The 24,822-nt window shown below is 38.6% G+C and overlaps 6 protein-coding genes across 12 annotated transcripts; 3 read left to right on the forward strand and 3 right to left on the reverse strand.

Moving 5' to 3' along the window:
• The first annotated feature begins 187 nt into the window (after nucleotides 1-187).
• LOC112453496 (general transcription and DNA repair factor IIH helicase subunit XPD-like) lies at nucleotides 188-4,187 on the forward strand. Its single transcript, XM_025014282.1, has 13 exons — nucleotides 188-574; nucleotides 654-753; nucleotides 836-1,090; nucleotides 1,168-1,401; nucleotides 1,493-1,616; nucleotides 1,690-1,786; nucleotides 1,992-2,125; nucleotides 2,207-2,736; nucleotides 2,815-2,990; nucleotides 3,071-3,350; nucleotides 3,431-3,541; nucleotides 3,640-3,738; nucleotides 3,830-4,187. The coding sequence occupies exons 1-13, from the start codon at nucleotides 570-572 to the stop codon at nucleotides 3,962-3,964; spliced, it is 2,280 nt and encodes a 759-aa protein (XP_024870050.1). The 5' UTR covers nucleotides 188-569; the 3' UTR covers nucleotides 3,965-4,187.
• Nucleotides 4,188-4,230: 43 nt separating this feature from the next.
• On the reverse strand, nucleotides 4,231-10,401 carry LOC112453498 (lactoylglutathione lyase-like). Of its 3 annotated transcripts, XM_025014287.1 has the most exons (11): nucleotides 9,792-10,032; nucleotides 8,267-8,562; nucleotides 8,100-8,167; nucleotides 7,777-7,956; nucleotides 6,429-6,612; nucleotides 5,962-6,351; nucleotides 5,539-5,817; nucleotides 5,283-5,412; nucleotides 4,903-5,191; nucleotides 4,586-4,803; nucleotides 4,231-4,417 (listed from the first exon to the last, which is right to left on the reverse strand). In XM_025014287.1, exons 1-11 carry the CDS (start codon nucleotides 9,795-9,797, stop codon nucleotides 4,325-4,327), a joined length of 2,133 nt encoding a protein of 710 aa, XP_024870055.1. In that variant the 5' UTR covers nucleotides 9,798-10,032; the 3' UTR covers nucleotides 4,231-4,324. The 3 variants fall into 3 exon arrangements, with proteins under 3 accessions (XP_024870055.1, XP_024870054.1, XP_024870053.1); XM_025014286.1 differs by lacking the exons at nucleotides 4,231-4,417; nucleotides 4,586-4,803; nucleotides 4,903-5,191; ... (3 more) ...; nucleotides 6,429-6,612; nucleotides 9,792-10,032 and adding an exon at nucleotides 10,303-10,401 and having other exon boundaries at nucleotides 7,424-7,956; XM_025014285.1 differs by lacking the exons at nucleotides 4,231-4,417; nucleotides 4,586-4,803; nucleotides 4,903-5,191; ... (3 more) ...; nucleotides 6,429-6,612; nucleotides 9,792-10,032 and adding an exon at nucleotides 10,080-10,188 and having other exon boundaries at nucleotides 7,424-7,956.
• Nucleotides 10,402-10,941: 540 nt separating this feature from the next.
• On the forward strand, nucleotides 10,942-14,131 carry LOC112453497 (BRO1 domain-containing protein BROX-like). Its single transcript, XM_025014283.1, has 7 exons — nucleotides 10,942-11,217; nucleotides 11,491-11,721; nucleotides 11,807-11,902; nucleotides 11,985-12,163; nucleotides 12,240-12,415; nucleotides 12,508-12,740; nucleotides 12,841-14,131. The coding sequence occupies exons 1-7, from the start codon at nucleotides 11,114-11,116 to the stop codon at nucleotides 13,085-13,087; spliced, it is 1,266 nt and encodes a 421-aa protein (XP_024870051.1). The 5' UTR covers nucleotides 10,942-11,113; the 3' UTR covers nucleotides 13,088-14,131.
• Nucleotides 14,132-14,564: 433 nt separating this feature from the next.
• Nucleotides 14,565-17,808, forward strand: LOC112453493 (protein sarah-like). 4 transcript variants are annotated; one of them, XM_025014279.1, is made up of 5 exons: nucleotides 14,565-14,958; nucleotides 15,446-15,714; nucleotides 15,796-15,985; nucleotides 16,104-16,256; nucleotides 16,335-17,808. In XM_025014279.1, exons 2-5 carry the CDS (start codon nucleotides 15,463-15,465, stop codon nucleotides 16,457-16,459), a joined length of 720 nt encoding a protein of 239 aa, XP_024870047.1. In that variant the 5' UTR covers nucleotides 14,565-14,958; nucleotides 15,446-15,462; the 3' UTR covers nucleotides 16,460-17,808. The 4 variants fall into 4 exon arrangements, with proteins under 4 accessions (XP_024870047.1, XP_024870046.1, XP_024870044.1 ...); XM_025014278.1 differs by having other exon boundaries at nucleotides 15,449-15,714; XM_025014276.1 differs by having other exon boundaries at nucleotides 14,565-14,906.
• Nucleotides 17,809-18,748: 940 nt separating this feature from the next.
• On the reverse strand, nucleotides 18,749-23,172 carry LOC112453495 (cullin-5-like). Of its 2 annotated transcripts, XM_025014281.1 has the most exons (12): nucleotides 22,835-23,172; nucleotides 22,256-22,462; nucleotides 21,969-22,145; nucleotides 21,761-21,902; nucleotides 21,377-21,685; nucleotides 20,791-21,266; nucleotides 20,436-20,699; nucleotides 20,141-20,296; nucleotides 19,760-20,040; nucleotides 19,493-19,616; nucleotides 19,153-19,388; nucleotides 18,749-19,042 (listed from the first exon to the last, which is right to left on the reverse strand). In XM_025014281.1, the coding sequence occupies exons 1-11, from the start codon at nucleotides 22,850-22,852 to the stop codon at nucleotides 19,194-19,196; spliced, it is 2,349 nt and encodes a 782-aa protein (XP_024870049.1). In that variant the 5' UTR covers nucleotides 22,853-23,172; the 3' UTR covers nucleotides 18,749-19,042; nucleotides 19,153-19,193. The 2 variants fall into 2 exon arrangements, with proteins under 2 accessions (XP_024870049.1, XP_024870048.1); XM_025014280.1 differs by having other exon boundaries at nucleotides 18,749-19,388.
• A 380-nt stretch (nucleotides 23,173-23,552) lies between these two features.
• Nucleotides 23,553-24,740, reverse strand: LOC112453500 (prefoldin subunit 2-like). The gene is made up of 3 exons (XM_025014289.1): nucleotides 24,482-24,740; nucleotides 24,165-24,288; nucleotides 23,553-24,077 (listed from the first exon to the last, which is right to left on the reverse strand). Exons 1-3 carry the CDS (start codon nucleotides 24,628-24,630, stop codon nucleotides 23,895-23,897), a joined length of 456 nt encoding a protein of 151 aa, XP_024870057.1. The 5' UTR covers nucleotides 24,631-24,740; the 3' UTR covers nucleotides 23,553-23,894.
• Between the last annotated feature and the right edge of the window lie 82 nt (nucleotides 24,741-24,822).

The following is a 24,822-nucleotide window of genomic DNA, read 5'->3' on the forward strand; positions in this document are numbered from 1 at the left end:
ATAGGAGGAATAGGAATAACAAAGATAGAAATAAAATTAAAAATTATATTGAGAGAGAAGAGAGAAGCGTAAAAATTCGGTTGTAAAAGACAAATCTTGAGTTTTCAGAAATTCTTACTTTGCAGCCAATCGAGAGGTTAGATGTGACTGTTTTACGACAAATGAAATAGCCAAGTGCATTGATAGGGGAAGCGAGATGAATGGGATGAATAGGATGAATGAAGAGAGAAAACAGCTTTCCTCGCATTTCATTATTCTATAATTACGCGGTAATGTTCGATGTGTCGCGTGTTCACACGAAAGAATATATGAAAATTAAAGGGACATATAACGTTTTTTCCGATAAGCTTTCCGATAAGCTGTTTGTGTGAAGGCGTATTCTTCTCCTCTTGCGTTTATTTCAATTGCCGGCTCAAAAACAGCGCGATGGACATACGTAACCTAGTTTGAGGCACATTAGAGCCTTTTACTAAATATATTTCTTAATAAATATTGGACATTGAAGTGTTACACGATCTATAAATATATGTAAATGTTATACATGCGCATGTGACAGCGCAAACGACAATATGAAGTAAGTACGAGCATTCTGTCAAGTAAGATGTTTTGCTTTTGCTTGGGTATTTATTTATGAATTTATTTTTCTGCCACAGGATAAGCGTTGACGGATTGATTGTGTATTTCCCGTATGATTATATTTATCCTGAGCAGTATGCGTACATGCTCGAGCTCAAGCGAGGCCTGGATGCCAAGGTATCGTCTATTTCCTCTTGCATTTCATTGACATCGTTGTCTTGAATATTGAGAAACTAAATAGCTAAATTATGTGCTTCAGGGACACTGTCTGCTGGAGATGCCTTCAGGCACTGGCAAAACGATAACTTTGTTGTCACTTATTGTGGCATACATGCTGGAGCATCCGTTGGATGTAACAAAATTGATTTATTGTTCCCGGACAGTGCCGGAGATAGAAAAAGTTATAGAGGAGCTGAAGAAGCTTATAGACTATTATGAGAAAGAAACGGAAAGCAAGCCAAAAATTGTCGGTCTAGTTCTTAGTTCGCGTAAAAATATGTGCATTCATCCCGAGGTAATTTAAACTACACCGTTTGTATACTCGTAAAACAAATTTGCTGCAATTGTAGTTAATTGCATTTTTGTATGTAGGTCAGTCGAGAGCGAGAAGGTAAAATTGTGGATGGCCGTTGTCACTCTCTCACCGCGTCATACGTACGAGAGAGACATAATTACGACGAATCTACTCCAATTTGTAATTTTTATGAAGGGTTCGATATGGAGGGCAAGGAACAAATTATCCCTCCCGGTATTTATTCCATCGACGATTTGAAAGAATACGGGAAAGATAGAAGCTGGTGCCCGTACTTCCTCGCGAGATTTACAGTAAGAAACTTTGTAAATCCTTTTACTCGAGCTTATGAATAATTTAAATAATAAGCAGATAAAGTTGACAATCAATGTTTAACACTTCCAGATCTTACATGCACAGATTGTAGTGTACAGTTATCATTATTTATTGGATCCAAAGATCGCCGAGACTGTATCCAAGGAGTTAAGCAAGAGCTCAGTAGTTATCTTTGATGAAGCTCATAACATTGGTATGAGAATTAACGTTATGTTCGGCGCTGAAATAACTTGCAGTGCAAGAAAATGAAAGTTTGTAAATTTTAGATAATGTCTGCATCGATTCCATGAGCGTTAAGATAAATAGGAAGACAATGGAGAGAAGTTCGACTAACATACAACTTTTAGAAAAAACTGTGGCTGAGTAAGTATGTCAAAATTTTATGTCATATGTTCTTCAACGACACTACAAGTGTCAAACGTTAGCTTCAACGACACTACCTGAGTCAAACGTTAGCTTTCTGGAAAAAAGTCCTATCTTAAAGCATCTTATATATGATCTCCTTATACATATATGATGTATTAGAATTTCTTGTAAAAAGATTCTTATCAATTGTATTTTGATTTAGGATGAGAGAAGTCGATGTAAATAAATTGAGGGAAGAGTACGACAGATTGGTTGAGGGACTGAAGGATGCTCAATTCCAGAGAGAAACTGACGTCATCTTAGCCAACCCTATTTTACCGAATGAAATACTTGAAGGTTAAAAAAGTTGCCTTAAAAAAAATTTTTCACGTATACGACGACTGAACAATTTTCCTTCATTAAAATTTCTCTTTGCAGAAGTTGTACCGGGTAACATAAGAAACGCCGAGCATTTCGTCAGCTTCCTGAAACGATTCGTCGAATACTTGAAAACTCGCTTACGCGTTCAACACGTCGTGCAAGAGTCACCTGCGGCGTTTTTAAGAGATATCCAAGCGAAGGTTGCTATCGAGCGGAAACCATTGCGATTTTGTGCGCAAAGATTAGCGTCCCTCTTACGCACTATGGAGATAACAGATTTAACGGATTTTTCTCCGATAATCCTTGTGACACACCTTGCGACATTGGTCTCCACATACACGCATGGCTTCACGATTATAGTGGAACCATTCGATGACAAAACCCCGACAGTATTGAATCCGATTTTACATTTTAGCTGTCTAGATTCTTCTATCGCTATCAAGCCCATATTCGATAGATTTCAAACCGTGATAATCACTTCTGGAACATTATCCCCGTTGGATATGTATCCCAAAATTTTAAACTTTCATCCAGTCATAATGTCATCGTTTACAATGACATTGGCTAGGCCGTGTCTTTTACCTATGGTAAGTTAAAAAAGAAAAGATAAATAGTCTAGATGTGTTTTATCAATACTTCATCTATTTATGCCTTTCCAATATCAGATCGTTGCCAAAGGTAACGATCAAGTTACCATTTCGTCGAAATACGAGACACGAGAGGACGTTGCTGTTATAAGAAACTACGGTCAATTGTTGGTCGAATTCTCTGCGACAGTGCCTGACGGCTTAGTCTGCTTTTTTACATCATATTTATATATGGAGTCCGTAGTGGCCGCTTGGTACGTACATACATATTTCATGAAATATATTGCATTGAAATTTTATAATAATTTATAAATATGCATTTTTAATGTCACAGGTACGATCAAGGAGTCGTGGATCAACTTCAGAGACATAAATTATTATTCATCGAAACGCAGGATTCGGCGGAAACCAGTCTAGCTCTGATCAATTACATAAAAGCTTGCGAGAACGGTAGAGGAGCCGTTCTACTCTCGGTAGCTCGCGGAAAGGTGTCCGAAGGTGTCGACTTTGATCATCATTTGGGCAGAGCCGTGCTGATGTTCGGCATACCTTACGTGTATACACAGTCACGTATCTTGAAGGCGCGTTTAGAGTATCTCAGAGATCAGTTTCAGGTAAGTCCAGTGTAACATTAAAACCGTCATTGAACACTTCTGTATACTCGAACAAGATATATGTGCTTATGTCTTTTCAGATCCGAGAGAATGATTTCTTAACTTTCGACGCCATGAGACATGCCGCACAGTGCGTAGGACGTGCGATCAGAGGGAAAACGGATTATGGTATCATGGTGTTTGCAGATAAGGTAAATCTCTTTGGAGAACAATCTGTCGTATGTTCCTCACAATAATATTTCTGAATTTTGTACTAACAAACTTTTTTTTCATGTCTACGCTACCGCAGAGATTTTCAAGAATAGATAAACGAAGCAAACTACCAAAATGGATACAGGAACATTTGACTGATAACTTATGCAACTTGTCAACCGAAGAAGCTATACAGGTAACGTTAATTTTTCTTTTTGTAGCAGGTGCGATTAGTGATTACGATTCTGCGATTTGTCCAATAATAATATTTATTTACAATTTTTCAGATCAGTAAAAGATGGTTACGACAAATGGCACAGCCATTTACGCGCGAGGACCAGCTTGGATTGTCATTATTGACGAGAGAACAACTTGAGAAAGAAGAGGCTGCCAAGATCGAACAAAAAGCTCAGCAAAATTGATAGCGCGACATTGGCACTAGGCCGAGCAGTCCGTTTTACTTAGGCAGAGCAATCTGTGCCATTTACAGAAAATATATTTCATATGCTGCTTGTACAAAGGCCTTCATAATTTGTACTTTTGATCGCATTTGTATTGTATAAGGAATGTAAAATATAAGATATACTTTTTTCCAGTAGTGGCAAGTATTTATCTCATTGACTTAAGCTTACGTTATTAGGTTAGCACGGTTCTCACAATCTCAGCAAGGTTCATTAAGAACATGCGATGCAATTAAAAAAATTTTAATAACAAAGTATCATAGAGCGGACTTTAACAGCGTAGAAAATACAGTCATATCTGTAGATATAATTTATTTGATATCACCACCTCACAAGAACTTGATCACCGTCCTGTATTGAATAGTAACTAAGTTCTTGTAGCGGTTTGTCCAACGAGATTTCATCGTTCGATAGCTGAAATGTTAAAATAATAGCATTTATACATCGATTAATAAGTATATACGGGGTGATTCAGAAGAACCTTTTGTCGTTAAACTACATATTCCTGATTAAATTGATTGTAAAAAGTTTTTCTGAATCATCTCGTATATATTTTTTTATATAGTCTAACATTAAACTTACATTCCGTTGAATAAACGAAAGAGCCGGAATCTTTCCACCGGTCTTAAAAAGCCTTTGAACAAGCCCAATCATTTTTTGAACTTCCATATCTTTAAGTAACTTCCTTTTAATCCCTCTAGACTGACATGGATCGTCCGGACATACAAATTCCACCGTTATCACATTGGAAACCATTTCTACTTTCGGTTTAGCCGAAGGAATATCCGCAATTCCATATTCTGAAAGTGTAAAATATTTTCTTTTATTTTTCAAGAAACTATGTTTTATTTTGCATTTAAAGTATTCTTTACTGTAAGAAATTTAAAGTTCATACATACTACTGACTAAAATAGGATATCGCGGATGTTCATTTATAAATGACGTTCGCTTTTCTGAATTACTTTCGGTTTCTAGCCACACTGGTAAAAACAACTTCAAGTAATCATGCTCTGCGCCTCTCCTTTCATTATGAGGTATCTCTGTACCATTTAAGATCTTTAATTTCGCTATCTTTGCGATTATCAATTGTCGAGCAGTCTCTACAGTTTCGTTCTTCAAAATGGGATTTTCTCTGAATTTCAAGTCTTCTAGATTTGATAGTTTATCCAATTCGCTAATCGATTGCCACTAAAATTTTATGTCAAATGGTTTAGTTAAAAATTTTGATATAAAATTTTAACTGCATCAATACTATCTACGAAAAAACCTAACTTATTACCTCTGATATGTGGTTTTCCGAAATATGTAGATGACGTAGCATTGGAAACAAAGCAGTCTTATCTGTTGATGTTGAAGATGGAAATCTAATTCTATCTATTTTATTTAAATTCAAATTAAGATATTCTAAGCTGTAAAAAGAGATTTTTTTAAGTATTATATGAAATATAAATTTTATGTTTCTTTTTACCAAATAAAGGAAATAGGTAATAAAGAGAAAAAAAGAGGAAGATTGGATATTTCGTAATGCAACTTACCACGGAAGGGAACCTAGTTTAAGTATCTCATCCCAACTTGATATTAGATTTCCTTCGAGTATTAATGTAATTATTCTCATTAAATTAGTATTTGCCGTTATGTCTTCTATGGTTGTGACAATATTAAAAGAGACTGAAAGTTCTTCGATCGACGGAAACATGGATATACATTGCCGAATATCAGACCAGTTGTAATTCATTCTAGCTATAGTTAAATGCTTAACAGTTGGAAACGAATCTTTTAACGCTGCCACATCTTCTATAGGCAAATGGTTCTCACTGTGTAAACAAAAAAGACAAATTCTCCTATAGTTGCAGCTCATGTGTATTATCGATAAGTATATTTCTAACGTTGTTTAATATTGTCTAATATTCTAAGAAAGTTTAAAAAATACTGTCAAAATGAAGAAGTTTTGTTCTCACCTGACGTTAAGACGCATCAGAAAACGAAGCTGGGAACAGATGTCTGCTACAATTTTCCACGAATTTATTAAATTTCTAGATAAATCCAATTCCTCCAAATTAGGACACAGTTCTTTCAATTCCCATGGCTCTCCCGCATTGGATACACATTGCTCCCTCAGCCACACTATCTTTAGCTCGTCAAACTTGCTCTGTTTCTTATTCACTTTGGAGAAGCCGACAAATTCCAAAAACGGTGCATTGATTTCTTTCCTTAAGCTCGACACCTCGTCCCTGTCTACGCCCGCTAATTCATCGTCGATTAGCCCATAGCGCATTTTGATGGCTTGCGGGCAAGATATCCCAAACTTAGCTTTGCCCGGTCGTATAAAAGAGCCTGATGTGGAATGTCTGTTGAAAGTTATACGCAGAGTTACAGATCACTGCTGCCATGCTTATTGCAAAACAACTGTCTCACGTGTTTTTACCTGGCTTGAAAATATTCTACGCCTTCGTACGTGCCATTGTGTTTGCCACGAGTCGAATCGTCCCAGTCTACGCCCAACCACTCTCCCTTGGTGTTCCCAACGGGTCCGACGTATTTCAACGTACCTCGATAACCGTCGCACTCGATACGGCTTGGGATCTCATACTTTCTATCCTCTACCATACCTGAAAAGATCAGAGTGTGACAAATCATCCTGTGGCGAAGAGACACGAGGGAATATAGTCCTTAAATCCAGACGAGTATAACATACAGGCTTGATAAACTAATCGCAACACGCGAAGACGTTTATGGAATTTAATACACAAGAATTTTATGTAAGGAAACGTACCTATCGGGGGATACAGATCGCTTCAGATTGCGGCTGACAGCGTAACCTCCAAATCAGAAATGCACATTGAGAAAATATGGGAGAGGCGGGGGCTCGCAATATCGCCGTGCGCGAGAAACGTCTGGGAGTATCGCGGAAAGTAAACGAAAACGTTAGGAAACGAAATCACATACAGTGACTCGCTGCCTCTCTATTTTGTGTTCCGCGAGAGCTTCGTTGTAGAAGGCATTCCTGTATTTCCTGTTGGGCACCCACACGACCGCACACCTGCACCCGCCTGCGCCTGTGATGTGTCACGTATATAGGTACGTTCATACACATGTACACACATACATGTATCTGAATATATATACACACGTAAGAACGTATGAAATATACATGACTTTGCAACGCGCGTGTAACTTAAATTAAAAATTCAATTTTCAAAAGAAATACTCTTGCTCCTTTTTATGATGCAAAAACTTCTGTCTCTTTGGATGAATATCAACAGACAACAGATTAGATAAATATCCTAATCAAATAATTTATTATAAAGACATATGTCGTGCAGTAAAAAAATAGCGACTGTTTGGAAACGGAAAATAAATGTCCTAATCAAATAACTTATTATAAAGATATATGTCGTGCAGTAAAAAAAATATCGACTGTTTGGAAACGGAAAATAAATATTTTGATTTTATTAGTCGAGAATTCTGTAAACATTACATACTCTTGATACTCTACACATATAACGTAATGTAATAATATAAAAAAAATGTACAATCGTGTGCTAGAAGATATATAGTGCGCATAAATACGTATCATTTTCACTCGCGTTTAACTTATATAGTGGTTCTGGTTTCTCACATCTATATAATCTAAGTTCATATAATATATATATATATATACCAAGTTTGATAATCTCTGATTGTTTGTTACATAGTAGAACATTACATCCAATACATTGAATTACACTGAATTTAAGGACTTATTGCTCCAGCGCAAGATATATATTAAGCACCTAACATGTAATTGGCAATGTTAGCACCATGCAGGATTTCGATCCAGTAACCATCGGGGTCTTTAATAAAAGCTATGCCCTTCATTTTGCCGTCATTTGGTTTCTTCACGAATTCCACACCGTACATCTCGAACCTTTGGCAGGCTTTGTCGACGTCAGGTACTGCTATTCCAATGTGACCTGTATTTCAGGAAAGAGAAGATAAATAATTACTTGTAGAATTATAAAAAATGTTTCGTCTCTATTTATATCTTACAATTAGTATTATTTACAATTTAGATAATAATTTTAAGAATAATTAATGCATTTGACAAATTTCTTACCAAATCCTTTGGGATCTGCATTTCCATTGTAATATTTTACATCGGGATCTGTTTCTGTTCCCCAATTGCTAAAATATGCGTTTATTTTCTGTGTAAAAATACATGAACTCTCACGTATTTTCTCGCAGGGTGTCTCAAAAAAACTATTCATATATTTTAAAACTTACTGCGTTAACTCTATGGTCGCTTTTTTACGGAATGTCCATTCAATACTTTCTCTACGATCGAGTGGGATTTCCTTCTGGTCCTCGTATCCAAGGAAATACAGGGAGAATTGCATTTCTGGAAAATCGAGCTTTTGCAGCAAGGTCATTCCGAGGACTTCGGTATAAAAGGGCAAGGATTTTCTTGGGTCCTTTATACGGTACATCGTCTGCTGCATTATAAACCCATTTGTTGAGGGATCTGGTGTTTTGCAAAGCTTACGAACTTCGCTGTTGCTCAAACCCAACGGCTCACCCATCTGCAATTTAAGACATATCATTATTCTCCTAGAATAATTTTGGCTAAACTCTGATTAATTTAAACGACGAATTGTTTATAGTTAAATTTTTTACCATACAACTTATTATACTCTTTCTAATCTAATTTCTTTTTACGTACAAACAACAGAAATAATTTTATCCGTGCTAATAAAATATTGTAGGTATTACTGGACACAAAGTAATAAACGATTAAATTAATTAGAATTTAAATCACTTTCGTTACAAGAGAAGGTATCTCTTTAATTTAAATTGTATAATTTCTTGAGTATCCCATACAGCACAGATTGTTGCAGAAAGCTTCCAGAAAGGTTCCAAATCATTTAAAACCTTTCTGGAAGCTTTCTGCAACAATCTGTGCTATATGGGTACCTATGTTATTATTTTAGTTTCTTATATTACTTAGCCAAAAGATGTATAATTATAAGTATATTAGTTAATTAGTATATGGAGAGGTAAAAACCACTGTGGTTTTTACCCCTCTATATATACAGGGGATATTGCACATGTAACCCGCTGTCATGTAATTATTATTTCTAATCAGTACAGGAATCGGAAGTCGGCCTTACCGCAAGGCCAGAAACGATAAGGCAGAAGTAATCCGCAAAATTTCAAGCTGATAAAACTCATATTATAATTCGCGAAACAATTCTGCTACATCATACATTGTATTTGTTTCCAAACAGCGCCACAATTCTTGTTACATTAAAATATCGAATCACAGCAGAAAAATTGTGCGTACTTCTCCACTTTTTAACACTTTTATGATCACTATGCCCACAATAAAGTTCAAAGTTTGAACCATTTAATTTGACACTTGTGATGGTTTATCTCTTTTTGTTTGGGAAATGGTCCATGGGTTTTTGTACGTGTAAAAAGTATGACAGTATAATTTTCGGCATTATAACGACTTTATATAATCTAAACTATAACTATACAGAGTTAGATACATTATACCTTTTTATTCGTGTGTGTTTATTTGTAAGAGAGAAAATTACACTGTCACATCACGTAGGTTCTATTGTTAACAGCGCATTGTTTCACATATATATCTGTATCGCGTAGGCGATACAGACACTCGGCTGCTTTTGTCACTCGACGTTTTAAGGATTTATCGACTGCGATTATTTCCGGGCCGAAGAGTTTACAGATAAAACCATCACCGCCATTCAAGGACGCGCCTATTCCCGGCATCAATATATTCGCTCACCGCCATATGGCAATTCGAATAGGCTGTAAGAATCGTAGGCAATTGTCAGCGATACATATCGATCGCGTGTCCAACTCGGCGATCCATCCTAGACGCGCAGCATCCGGGATCACAGCGTAGAACCTGCATTCTCGATCGTTCCTCGGAGACCTGCTGTGCGAAGTGCGAAGTAGTTTCTCGCGGAGAGCACACGATCGCACGAGATTACGGGCTGCGATTATCGCGTCGTCACGGTTCGTCGACGGTCCTTCGCCACACAGACAACAAATTTAATTCCAGTACCCTTACCTCTTCCTCGAAAGACGCCAGAGTAAATGTAACGCCGTACGAACGAGGAAAAAATTTCACGCGAGCAAACGCGAGATGAGAGCTTCGTACACGGACGCTTAATGTCGGCAACTATCTATATATAGCATGCGCATGATGCGCATACGCTCGGCGTCATAAAATGTCTTCCGCATGAGGTTACACCAATTTTGGGCGTATGTAACACTAAGCATGCGCATCGTACCTAGGATATTGACGCGTCGTAACTGTGATCACAATCGAGGAAACGGTTTTGTCTTCTATCGCGAAGCACGGCTTCAAAGTGACAGCTTCGCACGTTGCAATTAAAAAATTAATTAAGGTTATGTGCGATTAAAAACGAAAGCGCATTTACCTAGCGTCAGTAAACTATCGATTGTCAGTAGATTATCGACTGGTCGATAAATCGAGATAAATCTTGCAATGTCAATAATCGCTTTTGGGTGTATTTAATTTTTCCTAATTTTTCGTAATTAGAGTAAAATGTGATGAAAACTAGTGCGACCTCCTTGCCGATTATGTTCTCCTGATACTTTATCAATTTTCGTTATTTCTGTCTTAAAATCTTTAAACTCTTAAAATTCTCGAAATTGTAATACTTGGAATTCAAATTTAATTTTCAATTTTAGTTTAGCGTGCGGGGAAAGGCAGAGAAGCATATATATATTTACAGGACAGATAACCGGTATGTTTTGCATTATTAAAATACAGATTTGATTATATTTTTGTAAATTACAAAATATATATTATTAATGACTATACACGCTTAAATTATTGATTACTTTCTCTTTCGTTGGTTTACAGGCTAATTATCAATTACTACGCGTAAGCACGTGACGCGACGCGTCCCATGGAAAGTGGAGTAGTAGCTCTTCCGCTGAAGCACCGAACACGGCGATTGTGACGCCGCTGCTCCGTTTTACCCTTATCTGTCAGAAGTGACAAATCCAAGACCCCGGATCGAGACAGTCGATCGTCAGACGTATAGGTAGCTCCCGCGAGATTCGGGCGACGCAATGGCGCACTGGTTTCACCGCAACGTGCTGAAAGCGACGTACGCAAATCAGAATTTCGAGTTGAAAATCTCTAATCCTACGGACGCCACCAGGAAGCTTTGCAGGTTAACAGATTTCTGATATAAATCACATACTGCGCATTTCACGGTCACCACTTGATGATTTTTTTAATTAGTTATCGGAAGCTGTGATATCTGATAACTCTGCAATGCGAATATATATAATTATCAGAACCCACTGACATTTGCATTGTAATACATTAATTATGCTGGCTATTGGATTGTCAGTTTCGCATTTCTTTCTTACACCTAAGATTCTGCTTTTCTCTTCGAAAAAATACAAGTTCCAATATTGTCAAGAGACATTTGTGTTTTCAGTGACATAAAGCTGTCAAGAGCCAGGCTTCTCGACCTGCTCAGAAATCCAAACAATACCAGCGATTCGATAGAGCCTGCGTTTCTCAGTTACCTAAGTTTGTTGTATGGATTTCTATGGGAAATCAACCCGTCCGAGGAAGAAGCGCAGCATGTCGGCAGACCTAATCCCAGCAAGCTCAGAAATGTTCTCGTGTTCAAATGGACGCACACGTTGCTTGGCTGTGGCACATTGTAATCAATTATAAAAAGAATCTTTATATAAGAAGTAATTCTGAGACGGTCTCTGAAAGATTTCATTAAAAATTTTTTGTTAAAGTTCTAGCGCTGACTCGGTTTACGAAGCAGCTAACATGAGCGTCAATGTAGGCCTTTGGTTTATGAAGCATGCGGCGATGATTGCTGCAAAAGATGAGTAAGTATGAATTAAAAAGAAACGTTTTAAAATAATCCTCAATATGCATTAACTAATTATAATATACGTATCATAATTATAGCATAACAATGGACGAAGCTAAGGAAGTGCACAGTATGCTAAGACGGGCCGCCGGAATATTTACTTTTGTGCAGACCGAATTTTTGCCACAGTTGGCTAATCCACCGCCTTTGGGAAGTGACTTGGACCCTCGTGTACTAAATGCATATGTTAATCAATGCACAGCGGAAGCGCAAGAAGGTTGTACTTACGCGAGAATGTGATTTCAACGAGTTTAATTGTGCTTACATACCTCTTCGTCATTTTTTTTTTACAGTGACAGTTGCTAGAGCGGTAGAACTGAAACACAATTCTAGTTTGATATCAGCTTTAGCCAATGAGACTAGTAAGTTGTTTCTGGACGCTGCCAATACTCTTCGTCCATTCAAACCAGAAATATCTGCTCAATGGATAAAATATCTGGAGCTTAAAGCAGCATTTTATCAATCTTACGTAAGTTCACAAGTTTGTAAAGATCGATGTTACAATTAGTTACAAGTGCGAGCGAGAATTATGTTAACTTACTCACGCTCCAATTTCTCCAGGCTTATAATTATTGCGGTGAAAACTTGTTGGCAATGGATAAATGCGGCGAAGCGATACGAGCGATGCAGGAAAGCGATTTGTGTTTAAAGAAGGCGAAAGCGCTCTGTCAGGAATATGGGAAAACGAACGGGCCTGCGCCTCGCGTTAAACCGGATCAACACGCCGTGTTTAAACGCTTGGCGCCTATAGTGAAGCTTACTCTCGATAAGTGTAATCGAGAAAACGGTTTGATGTAATTATCTCGTTTGAATTTATTATTATTTTAACGTGGCGCATCAATTTTAAAATGTATGACGTTTAAACAGTGCATTAATCCGGGTTTAAATTATTAGATACCATCATACAGTACCGGGAGAAATTCCAGTCTTAGATACCAAGGCTACTTACGGCTTGGTCAGTCCGATCGACTTCCAAATGCCGTCACCAAATCATATCTGGAATTTGGGCACATACAGCGTACTAGCTGGGGTAGCGGCGGCGAAAGCGGGAAAGGAGCACAATTTGCCGCCGGTTAAAGAAGAGGCGATTCATCAAAGCAGCAAGGAGCCGAAAAACGCAAGCGGTTGTACGCTACAATAAGGCTCTCTACGTGCAACGATATAGGCCGTTTGTAAATGCTTTCTTTTTTCGTCACGGTGATATTAATTTTAATTGCGATAGACATGTGTGGACGGCGTTCGGAGTTAGACATACGTGTGTCACGCGCACACAAGTACAAATCCCGTTGTGTGGAACGTAAAGTATTAACTATTAGATTAAAAAAGAGAAATACAGAGTAATTATCTATTATTACGAAAACGCATTTCACTGACAATGAGTATTAAATACCGCGTCACGCAACGGATAGATAAATGACTGCAAAAGAAAGATTAATCTAACCGATTCTAACGTATCAGTGTACATCTGCATCGTTCTACACATGTCCGAATCCTTTTAGCGGGCGACTTTTACGTTTGCGAAATAACATATGTGATGCGATTCGTAATTTGCTTTTATCGTACGTAATCAATACTATGGCTACTATTGTAGATACAAGTGATTCCTTGCTCAAGGCAAAGAATTGTTGATGTCGCAGACATTACTTTAATCGCTTTGTTCGACCTAGTCAATGCTTTAGAGTGAAACTAAATTTTTTAATCGGTAATGCGAGGGAGAAAATTCTCGCAAGCAATGTGCATATAATGCACATTACCAGTATGCATATATTATAACAGAGACGTATGCAATCTTTTTCTACATATTTTTTATAAGCTATAGGTTTAAATCCAGAATGTTCAATTCAGATTATAAAGATATTATATATATATATATAAACAAAGTGTCTCAAAAACAAATGTTAAACTAATGCCAAGCATTAGTTATTGGTAAATGATAGCAATTATCTCTGTTAATAATTATTATTTGTGATATGTAAAGCATTTTTATATATATATGTATACATGACCAGTGCGTTAACTATTGAAATTAAAAACTTACAGGTCGCCGCACTTGATATTGGCTTTCGGAAATTATTTATGTATACACGCGATAAGAAATTTTGTTAGCTGTTAAATATTTAAGAAAATAATTTTTGTGTGCAATATATTATCAATGAAATCAGTGTAGCAATATCTTATCTATATAACATAGATTAATAAAGAGTATTAAATATATCACAGTCTGTAAGGATCATATTTGACATTCAAACATATTTTTCATATAACAATAACTACACATAAAATATAAATATCTAAATGTACGACCTGCATGTGCATTAAAATAAAATATATAAATACTAACATCGATAAATAAAACAGAAAACTTAACATTTATGCTACTTGATTCGAATTTAAAATGTCAGCAATGCTGTGGATCTCGACGAGTTATTGGAAGTTTTAATTGGCTGCCGGATGGAGAATTTGTGGAGTTGCTCCAGGAGTTTCTAGAGACTCTCCGTCCGACGGCCAATCGGCCGGCACCGATGAAGCCAGGTTGGGCGATATTGTCCAATTGGTCTCCACAACAGCTCCATTGCTCCATTCGTATGCCCGCACGCACCTAACCTGACCCCGGCCCGACCATGGCAATATTGGCAATATGGCATTCGATCGGATCGCGATACGGACGGGACGCGCGAATCGTCCGCTGCTCCTGCTGTCCTGAAATTAACGATGACGCGCGGCTACGTCTACGCGGTGATGAAATAGCGAACGTCGTCTACGCGGTGAGGAGACACGTCGGTGGCAGTGAAACCCGGACGCGAGGATGCCGATGTCGGCGGGTCGACGCGGTGACTAGATCCGCCGAGATGGAGTAGACTTTGCGTACGCGTGAAAACGTAAATACACCCGTGACGAAGCACCCGTCTCGAGAACATCAAGGTCGGTGCGCGGTCTCTTCCTCGTCGCCGAGTCGAGAGGTAAGAGAAGGCGCCTGACACCGTCGTCGATTATCCGACGAATCTCGGCAAGGTAACGAACGTTCCGCTGTACAACCTTCAACGACAACATCGGTGATCGGATTGCATATATACTTTGCTCGCGATGACGGCAATACTTGCGTGGTCGATAAAGCGGATCTATGCTCGCGCCGCTCTTTCATTAATTATTAATAATATGTAAATATCAAAACGTGTAACTCGATGAAGAACCATAAATTACATGCAAAGTTAATCGTTAGAGATTTGTTAAATTTTATTAGAGATATATCTTCCGTTTCATAAAGTTTCCATTCTATTGATATTCCTGTACGTAAACAATCTAATTTCGTCCTTAACGAACATTCAGTATTTACATAAAAATGAATAAATATTGATTATAATTTTTCTGTTCCGTTCAAATCTCGTATACCTACGTTGAATTGTTAATGCTGGACAGTTCCAAGTCCTTAAATGCTCTTAACCTTTAAGCGTCTGAAATTTTTTCTTAACACTTGGCAATTGCCACCCTATTTCCTAAGCAGAGCAAGAAATAAAAATGGAGGAGAAACACGGCAGTAGAGATGCGCTAGAGGAGGACCTGGTAGACACTGAAAACATAATAATTAACGAAGTGGATGGCCTACCAAACCTGCATCCAAACTACGGACAGCTAGAACTCAAATTCAAGAGAGAAAGAGACGACTCAAATATTAGATCGATCGACGAGTTGGTTAACGACGAGGATCTACCGACTTCTGTAATCGTTACAAACGTAGACCCTCGAGTTTTTAGGTGCGACGATCTGAAGGTAATAAACATTTAGTATGAGATACCAAAGTAATGGAACCTCTGTTACATTAATACATTGTGCAATGCTGCGTCTTTACAGTCGGCCATAGAGAATCTTTTCAAACAGTTTGGAGAGGACGCTACGTTTCAATACTTTAGATCTTTCAGAAGAATGAGGGTAAACTACGATTCTCCCGGTGCTGCGGCAAACGCGAGGATACAGCTGCATCAATCGCATTTTGGAGAAACCGATATTAATTGTTACTTTGCGCAACCAGTGACGCCTATAGGTTCGTAATTATCGTGGGATTCTAGAATTAAGTGTGTCGTCACATTGAAGAAATTAATCAAGCGTAGGAAATTCACGAAAAAGGACAGTTTCTAATTCGCAAGTCAATTAACTTGTAGACATGGAGGATCAGCATCTTCAACCGCCCGCGCTTACCAAACAGTTCCTCATATCTCCTCCTGCTTCTCCGCCGGTCGGTTGGCATCCACGTGAGGAAGGAGAGCCGCTCGTTAATTACGATCTGTTAGCCGCTATAGCCAATTTATCCGCAGGTTACTATTGACCCAAATGATATTATTTTAAACTTACACCGATTTCGTATTTTACATAAACCGTTATTAATGTTGCAGGCGGGACACACGAGATACATCCAGGAGGGTCGGGGCAGCCGGGCATAGTTGTGCACGTTTGCGAGAACGCGAATCCGACGAAAAGTACGACTCGCATTCAACACACGCGATGTCCCGAACAGTAATTCCCTCTCTTTAATTCCCGCGTCTCGGATTTCTCACACGATACGTTTTTATGCCCTGTTAAAAAGCCAGATACGAATTGGCAAAAGGGCACTCTAGCGAGTGACTTCAAATTAGTGTTAAATTGGAGTTGCAATTCAAAACTGATTGCGCGGCTAATATCCAATTGACGAAAGTAATATGTTGTGAAAAAATTACAGCTCGATATACGGTACAGATAACGGCGCGATGTCTGGTATTTAGCAAGCTTCCCGCGGATAGCAGTGATCTATAAATACTAACAATCTATATATAAATATCCGTTGTTATATACCGATCAAGATATAACATTTATTTGCGTTTATCCATTGAGAATTCGTGAAGGGTATGGTTGCGCTCCATTTCTTAAAATCTACATGGTTCATGTTTGGCCTATATTGTTTCTACGTTTCACTCAGTGTTAATAATTGCATATCGTGAGGAATTACGTCCGATCTGATTAAGCTAACGATTAATGCGTCGACGACAAAAATCGTTGGAAATGTATTATGAGATTTTGCAATTCTACCTCTCATTGTCAATGTGTTACTTGTATTCTTAAACAGCACGTAATGCATAACAATCTTGTTGTAAATCCACGAATGATACTATATACTTAGAATAATCGATGAAATCAAAAAGTTCAAGTTTGTCAGTTTTCTTTCGTTATTTATTTTCATATATTTCTCTTTCCGTTTTAAGAACGCTTTCAAAATTATATCTATCAAATCTCTGGTTTTGTGTTTTGCGTGCATGCGAGAAGAAATCTACGGAAATATATGGCATTAATATGTATGTGATATGTATGTGTATACGAATGTATTATTAGAAAAATATCGTGTGGCTCTTCGTTCTGTGTTTTCCGTAGAAAGCTAGCTCACATTAGCTATAAACGTTAAATGCTATCCTAAAGCTAATATCTCTATGGTCTCTTGTTAATGAAGTTTACGAAAACTCATTGTTATTATTCTGGTCTTGAAGAGAATCAAGTTAGTAAAGAAATAAGCTAGAGGAGATATCGAGATGTACGTGGTCATATCAGCGTTACTGATTTATGCCGAGGCAGTGTGGTGATTGTGTATATGTATATATTGTTCTGTACGCGAAACGTATATATTTCCTGCAAGAGATCTGATACCTACAAATAATTGTTGAATATTTATAAATACTTTATAGCAGCACTTACTTTTGTATAGTGTGGTTACCGTTTACATTGTCCCGGCGATGAAATGGTGTAAATCCGTTTCGTCTCATTTAGTTTCTTTCTTTATCGAACAAATTCCGAACATCTTAAATACAAATAATGCGAATAATTATTACACTAGAGAAAATAATGTACAAATAATTTGTATCAAAGAGAAAAAATATAAATATAAATTATTTTACGTTAAAATTCTGATATATATATTATATACGTATTATATGTAGCCTGATGTAAGCGCTACTTGTTGCCGCGTGAAATTTATTGCGTTTATCTGCATAATAATAATAATAGTAGGTAAAATAAAAATCGATTCGATAAGGACGTATTGTACACAGTTATGAAATACTCTGTCGTTTAATTCATTGAGATTTTATACCATTACACTCGTCTTTCACTTATTGAAGTTATATAAAAGCTTTATACATATAACCGTCGTTATTATTTGCTTAAATAACTATTTTTTCCGACTTGTTCCGACGATTCGAATCATCGTGACTGTTCCAGATGTAGAAAAATCATCGTACAAATACACACACATTTCTATCACTGTTAAAATCAAGTTTGGTGTTGCGAGGTATATATGCATTAAAGTATTGTAGGCCATTAGACGACGTTATTCGTCGGGCTTTTAATGTGTTTGAAAATGAAAATTATGACCATCCTTCGAACGCCGTCCGCGAAATTTAATTATAAATTCTAGGGCTAAATCAAAAATGTGCTACTACCATGTAGAGAATGTTCGAACGAATGTTTTGCAGTAGTTCACATCTAATTAGTGACGAGCAAATCCGTATGTAAAATATTATATTCAAGTATATGCGAATTTTTATTGTTTACGATTGAATTTAATGCAATGTACATATATACGTGCACTGTCGTTCAGATTGTGCAAGGATCGATGTTTTTAGTGCCAAATTGTTGCTGTGTGTCGATAATGTACAACACGGAGGCTTTTGATAAATTTAGTTAAAGTACGGATTCTCGAGGAAAAAAATATATAAAAACATTTCAAGAATTTTTTTTAGCGAAGTATAAACGATTAAAGTAGTGATAATGCCATCGATGTATATACATATATAACTCCCCTTTTAATTTAATCCACTTTCTCTTCTCTAATTAGATTAATATAGATCAATGCCAAAATAAACGATAAATGCTAGTTTCATCGTAGTACAATATTGTACATCTTTCTTATTATTATTGCGACACTTTCTCCAGTTTTGTTATACATTTCACTTTATTCACGTATAATAGTCAGCAATTGTCAAGTGGAGATGATTGCAACTTGTCCTATCGACTTCTTATCTCACTGATCTCAAGACTGAATGCAGCAGTACATCGTCCTTTCTTTCTTTCCACTGAACTGTAAGAAAACAGGTGAAACATAATCGCACCAATGCGATGGACTCGAACGTATCCTCACACATGAGAAAACTAAATCCTTTTTTTTGTTTATAAAAATATAATATTAACCACAGAGCTCGAACAATCTCGCATGTATATATAATCCCGTGTTATGCCATATACACAAACGTATTAATGTCATCGTCGTGTCTCCGAATATATTTGTGTTCAATGAGCCATTCAATCTGTTCCTTTATCATCTTTTTACTCGGCAAGAACATATTTTTCAATATATCCACTAGTTCGGTCTGTAACTGCGCATTAGTGATCTTCTTGCGCATCTTTAAGATCTTGATGATAGCTTCCTATAGTCACACAAAAGATAATTATTCATAGCCACCAATTAAAATGTCGATAGATATTTTTCTATGTGTTATGTCACATTACTTCACGTAAATGTTTACTATACCTGAACCCGTAATATTCTGAGTTGTACAATAGATTGGTTATCCTCTTCTCTGCTACGTTCCGTTGATAATTGAAGACGTCCTATCAAATTAATTTTCCCCCGCTTTTGCATCTTGCCATTTTTTCTAATGTAGAAATATCACAATTAGTAATTACAATAATAATTTAATGAATACTAAACTCAGAAACGAGATAATTATTATCAAACCAAACGAATATACAACGCGCATTGTGTGACGCACATCTTGTACAAAAAATAAATACTAACACTATAGCGAATTCTTGATTAACCCAAAATCTTGTATCGTTCGCAAAATCTTTCGGGGTAGTGGCATGCGGTTCCACCAAAAGAAGTTGCCGTTTTAACTTCGGGAAGGCACACAAAGACCACAGAGTTCGTCTCAACTCGGGATCCGGAAGCTCGGTCGCCAACCGGAGATTCTCGTAAGAGATCTTTTCGTTGGGTCGTTGATTCCAAGCGAACAACACCGCCATTTGGAAGGTCGTTACATCTATATCGAAGCGTCCCACTTTATTCGCAAATGTTATCTGAAACGTCCACACCATGAAATATGCATTAAAAGTTAGGATCAACATGTTTTGGAGTATTATACGAGCACGGATAGAATTTTGTTAATGTATTAAGTACCGTGCCATTCGACATATGATGATGCCATTGCAACTTCCTGCCACTATGCTTTTTTTTATAAAATTCTTCGACCTCCGGAATATAATCTTCCAACTGAAGCGGCAAACTCACGGTGACGCGTTCGCTACCCCTGGCCCATGCGCCTGCGTTGAGAATCTTCAAGAAATATAGCAGATTAATATATTTTAAAATATCTTTATACACGTATACCTTTTACATATCTTTCCTATTTCTTTTCAATATCGATCTTAAAGAAAAACATATACGTTTGCAAAAAAACGACATGTATAACTACCTTGATATTTATACTATCTGCAATAGTAGCTCGACATTGTTCTTTAAATTGTTGATTCAGGTCCTGAGATACTTTAATATCTTGGAACATACGGGCTAATTTATTAACAAAGTCCGCGGGCATGCCGACTTCACGAAGCATGTCTACCATATTTTCTTCTTTTTCCGAATCCGTTGTCGTATCTAATATTAACCGTCTAGTTAAATGCGCCTTGTGATAACGCATAAACACATCCTTATTTTGAACGTATTTTAGCACCAACAGCTAAAATAAAATGTGATACAGAATAAATTTTATCAGAAAAGATTTGGTTTCTAATCCATATGGATATAATTATCTTATTGCGTATACTGACCACATCCTTCAATTTACTTTCGATTTCATCAGTAGTTAATTTCTTACTGAGCGGCGTTTTTCTAAGAAGCATATCACAGAAATTCGCTAAGAGTTCCGGACACTTCGATTCGGCTAGTCCGTTATTATTAGTAATAGGTCTATTATTTAAAACGGACGCGCCACCGATTCCAGAGCCCTGCCGAGTAGGCAATTCTAATTTAAATACCGTGGCGTCATTCACAACGAGCTTATAAGCTTTATCTCGTGCTGTAAGAAACCGCGGATCATCATCGAACGCATCTTTAACAAGCGTGGAAAATCTATGGAAAAGATCTAACAGTCTTTCCACGTATTTCTCGGAATCTTGAGTGATAACGTCTACAGCTGCCATCATATCCGCTAGACCTGCGTTCGAGATATGGTCTTCCAAATTTTTCAACATAGGATTGACGCCGTCGGGCACTCTATCCATTAACTTCAGCATGAGGCGAAGTTCTACAATTATTCGCTTTCATTAATAAGCGCCAATTACAGAGGTGACATCGTAAACCGAGACTCATTAAAGTTACATATATTGTGAAATTACGAAGAAAGCGATTACTTACTGTCAGTTTGATTATTTTGAATCATTTGCGGACATTCCGCGAGTATCGCTAACGTGTGGGTCGCGACCAACACTTTCACGCAACAATCCGTTAATCGTTGCATACTCGTCGGTTCCAAGTACTTCTGAGCGCGCGCCTCCTCCTCTCTCAACTTCGAATCGGCGTAACGCATATAATTTTCTACACCGTGCAGACTCAGATAATCTCCCGCTTTCATCTTGTAAAACTCATCGGTGGCGTTTACATACGCCGTCTCGAAATTCTCTCTATATATCTGGAGCTTATCCGACGAATTTGAACACAAATTCACTGAAACATTATAACACTGTATTATTAACAAAAATATTTTACTACACATAAAAACTTGTGGATGTTTTTTATTACCATAAGATTCTCTAACGCCGATAACTAGTTGAGAATCAAACGCCTCGCCGTTTCTCTCGGCTCGCACTAATCTCATGGCTGCATCCTGAAGTTTTTGTTTTATTTCATTGAATATACTTTGGTTCCAACTGTCCAACATTAGCTGTATAACAGAAAGAAGATCAAGCAATATTACAAGACATTACATCACGTATCATAAGGTTTTTACCTTTCTAACAACATCATCAGGCTGATTCTTCTTCTGTGTAGAAGTCCCTTTTCCGGCGAGGTATGTTTCTAGTTGTCTAAATGGTGTTGGTAAATAGTTACACTGGGTAAAAAACTTCCTCCACTCGGTGATGTATGCTTTCAACAATGCCTGTTCTTCTTGATGCGCTAAAACTCTCTGTAAAAAGTCATAATATTCAATTATTTCAGTGGAACACGTAAAGAAGGCACATCAAAGGCATAGTCTTGAGTTTGGCTCGATAGCAATACTCTCTTGCTCTCTCTCACCTGTTGAGCTTGTTTTATAAAAGCCATTATATCCTCCTTCAGAGCATCGTGTAACTTGGGAGGCCCCTTGTCGTCCCACAGGCATACATGAACGGAATAAAACAGATCCTGCCATTCCCCTTGCGTCACTGGCTCTTGCTTGAGCAGTTTCAGTATGATTGGGCGCATGTACGGCCATTTGTCCTCAAATGTGAATTGTGTCCTATCCTAAATATCAATACTGCGTGTCAGTGACAAACAAAAGAGATAAGTGATAAAGGGGTATTTTAAGACGTGGGGAAAAGGAGCGGAAAATACGAGGCCACGGGAACGACGTTTGATCCGGATATTCGACGTGAACTCGATCAATCGTCGGACCGTCGCAACGTGGGCTGAATCGTCAATGCGATAAAAAAAAAAAAAAAAAAAATCTTTCGAATAGCGATATCGGAGTTGCCGTTTTGCATGGTCGAGACGCGCCCGTTATCGCGGCGGCCTGCGGCGAGATAACGGGCGACCCTCGGTCGGACGAAGCTCCGAGGAGAAAAGCGAGTTTCTCGCTCGTACAAATTTGTTTATTCGACCTCGACGTCGACTAACCTTCAACAACGCCGCCATCACAGTCCACGGACTCTTGACGTGCACGTCCACCAGGATTCGCAGGATCACACGCCAATGGGCACACGCAGTACACACACAAACACACGGGCAGTCTCGCACGAGCCCGCCGGTCGACGGGGGTCCTCGTCGTCGGGAACCGGTGACGAGATTCCGATTATTAGCGCGGTACACGGCGCGGTGTGGGCCGCATCGTGTCACTCGTGTCAGGATCCCGCGATCGCACGCCCCTCTCGACGACTCCCGGAACGTCGTCGTCCTCTCCCCAGAGAGGAAAAATAAATTCGCGTGTGTGTCTCCTGCCGCCCCTGCCGGAATTCCTGCGTACGTAGTACGCCGCGCGATCGCGCGAGAAAAGTCCCTCTCTCGCGCGCGCGGAGCACGTGCCGTCGCAAATCCCTATGCGACGCCTCGCGCGATTGGAAGGATTATGCGGATATTAATATGGCGGTTAAACGAGGTTTCACCAAGTTGTAACCGTACCTCGAGTCTTTATCGTCGTGCTCGAAGACTGAAGCTCGCGTTAACATTTTTTTAATGCGTCACCACCTTTTTTTTCTCGTTTTTTTTAAACTGCTTGTATTTTTTAAGATTCATATCTGCGCACTTATATACATGAGATTTCCATTCCATGCGGGTTAAAAATATATACAAGCGTGTATGAACATGAAAATGTGAAAATAAATGTCTTACAGCGGACAAATGTATCAATATTACATTATTATTTCACTCTTGATGCAGAGATACAAGTAATCGAAAGACCTCGTTGCCGATCTACGCGAGCCTAATTTTTGCAAGACCTCAGAATACTCCTTTTTCTTTTTTTGGTCGAAATACACTTATGGAATATACCTAGCAATATGACGTTAACGTCGCGGGCATGTACATCAAGACGGCACAATAAATAAACACGGAGGCTAATTTAAGAGTGCGCTCGACTTCGAAAGTTGAGTTACTTTTCCAACCTGGACTCCAGGCACGTCTCGATACTCGATATGCCTTAATACGAAATAAAAAAAAAGAACGCTTATATTTATTATGCTTAAATCTCAATGGGATTCACAACAATCGCCTTCCTCTTGTCTTCCTTGTTGTTGTTGTCCTCTTCCTGTTGCTGCAAATCGTCCTGTCCCCTGATTCTGATGTTGTGCTTTTCTTTGTACTCGTTTATCTCAATTCCCTTCTTCGTCACCTGGTCGTTTAAAGTGTCCATCACTTTCATCAACTGAAACATACATTTGAATGTTATCGCAGTGTACCGTAGGTATCCCGACGGTCCGCTCCGAGGAGATAAATGATAGGCAAGTCGCACCTGTTCCTTGTTCGTCACCAGAGCAGGCATCACGTTTTCCACCGTGCGCTCGCACAGAAGCCCGCCGATCATTCTGTAGCACTTCCTCTTGGGATCCACGTTCTTTAACGTGTCGATAACAATTCTAAAACGTCAGTCGTATTAGTGGGGACGGTTCGACGAGGTCGCGTTCTATATTCGCATTGGCGACTCTCGTCTCTCGATCGTATTTCGCGAGGCTAAAAAAAAAAGCACGAGCATCCCGTCGCGGTCGCGGGACGCGTTCTCGATTGTCGAGAGCGAAAGAGGCAAGCGTACAGGTTAGGGTGGACTCATACTTGTGCTCGTTCAACTCCATCTCCATCTCGGACAGTTTGTTCGCCAGGATCCTCTGTTCGTTTCGTAACGACTGGAATTCGGTCAGTATCTCCTCGGCGCTTTTCTCTCTTTTTGACGGCGCCTTCGCCGGTTTTTTTTCGCTGGCCATATTAGGAATTTCGATCGCGGTAATTCCAGTATACAACGGGGTCGGGCTCGGACGACGGAGAGCTGTGCGCAGCGCGGAGTTCAGCGTTCAGCGGAGAGCCAACGGAGAATAACAACTAACAACGTCGGGAGAGCCGTGCGGCAGAACGACGAAACGCGGAGCGCGATATCGCCGAACGCAGAAAAACTCCGC

The sequence above is a fragment of the Temnothorax curvispinosus genome, unplaced genomic scaffold (genome assembly GCF_003070985.1).
Source record: "Temnothorax curvispinosus isolate PA1 unplaced genomic scaffold, ASM307098v1 QBEX01004414.1, whole genome shotgun sequence".
In the NCBI taxonomy this organism is placed as follows: Eukaryota; Metazoa; Arthropoda; class Insecta; order Hymenoptera; family Formicidae; genus Temnothorax; species Temnothorax curvispinosus.

Coding starts and splice junctions, on each gene's coding strand:
- LOC112453500 (XM_025014289.1), bottom strand. CDS start 24,630: ATGGCCAGCGAAAAAAAACCGGCGAAGGCGCCGTCAAAAAGAGAGAAA. Junction 24,289..24,481: donor ATGGAGTTGAACGAGCACAA/GTATGAGTCCAC, acceptor CTGACGTTTTAG/AATTGTTATCGACACGTTAA. Junction 24,078..24,164: donor TGGTGACGAACAAGGAACAG/GTGCGACTTGCC, acceptor TGTATGTTTCAG/TTGATGAAAGTGATGGACAC.
- LOC112453497 (XM_025014283.1), top strand. CDS start 11,114: ATGGCGCACTGGTTTCACCGCAACGTGCTGAAAGCGACGTACGCAAAT. Junction 11,903..11,984: donor ATGATTGCTGCAAAAGATGA/GTAAGTATGAAT, acceptor TCATAATTATAG/CATAACAATGGACGAAGCTA. Junction 12,164..12,239: donor CACAGCGGAAGCGCAAGAAG/GTTGTACTTACG, acceptor TTTTTTTTACAG/TGACAGTTGCTAGAGCGGTA.
- LOC112453496 (XM_025014282.1), top strand. Junction 754..835: donor AGCGAGGCCTGGATGCCAAG/GTATCGTCTATT, acceptor TATGTGCTTCAG/GGACACTGTCTGCTGGAGAT. Junction 3,542..3,639: donor TCATGGTGTTTGCAGATAAG/GTAAATCTCTTT, acceptor ACGCTACCGCAG/AGATTTTCAAGAATAGATAA.
- LOC112453493 (XM_025014279.1), top strand. CDS start 15,463: ATGGAGGAGAAACACGGCAGTAGAGATGCGCTAGAGGAGGACCTGGTA. Junction 15,715..15,795: donor TTAGGTGCGACGATCTGAAG/GTAATAAACATT, acceptor GCGTCTTTACAG/TCGGCCATAGAGAATCTTTT. Junction 15,986..16,103: donor GCAACCAGTGACGCCTATAG/GTTCGTAATTAT, acceptor ATTAACTTGTAG/ACATGGAGGATCAGCATCTT.
- LOC112453495 (XM_025014281.1), bottom strand. Junction 21,903..21,968: donor CTGATGATGTTGTTAGAAAG/GTAAAAACCTTA, acceptor TCTGTTATACAG/CTAATGTTGGACAGTTGGAA. Junction 21,686..21,760: donor CGGCGTTAGAGAATCTTATG/GTAATAAAAAAC, acceptor ATAATGTTTCAG/TGAATTTGTGTTCAAATTCG.
- LOC112453498 (XM_025014287.1), bottom strand. Junction 6,613..7,776: donor CATTGCCAATTACATGTTAG/GTGCTTAATATA, acceptor TGATCTTTTCAG/GTATGGTAGAGGATAGAAAG. Junction 5,413..5,538: donor AAACTAGGTTCCCTTCCGTG/GTAAGTTGCATT, acceptor CTCTTTTTACAG/CTTAGAATATCTTAATTTGA.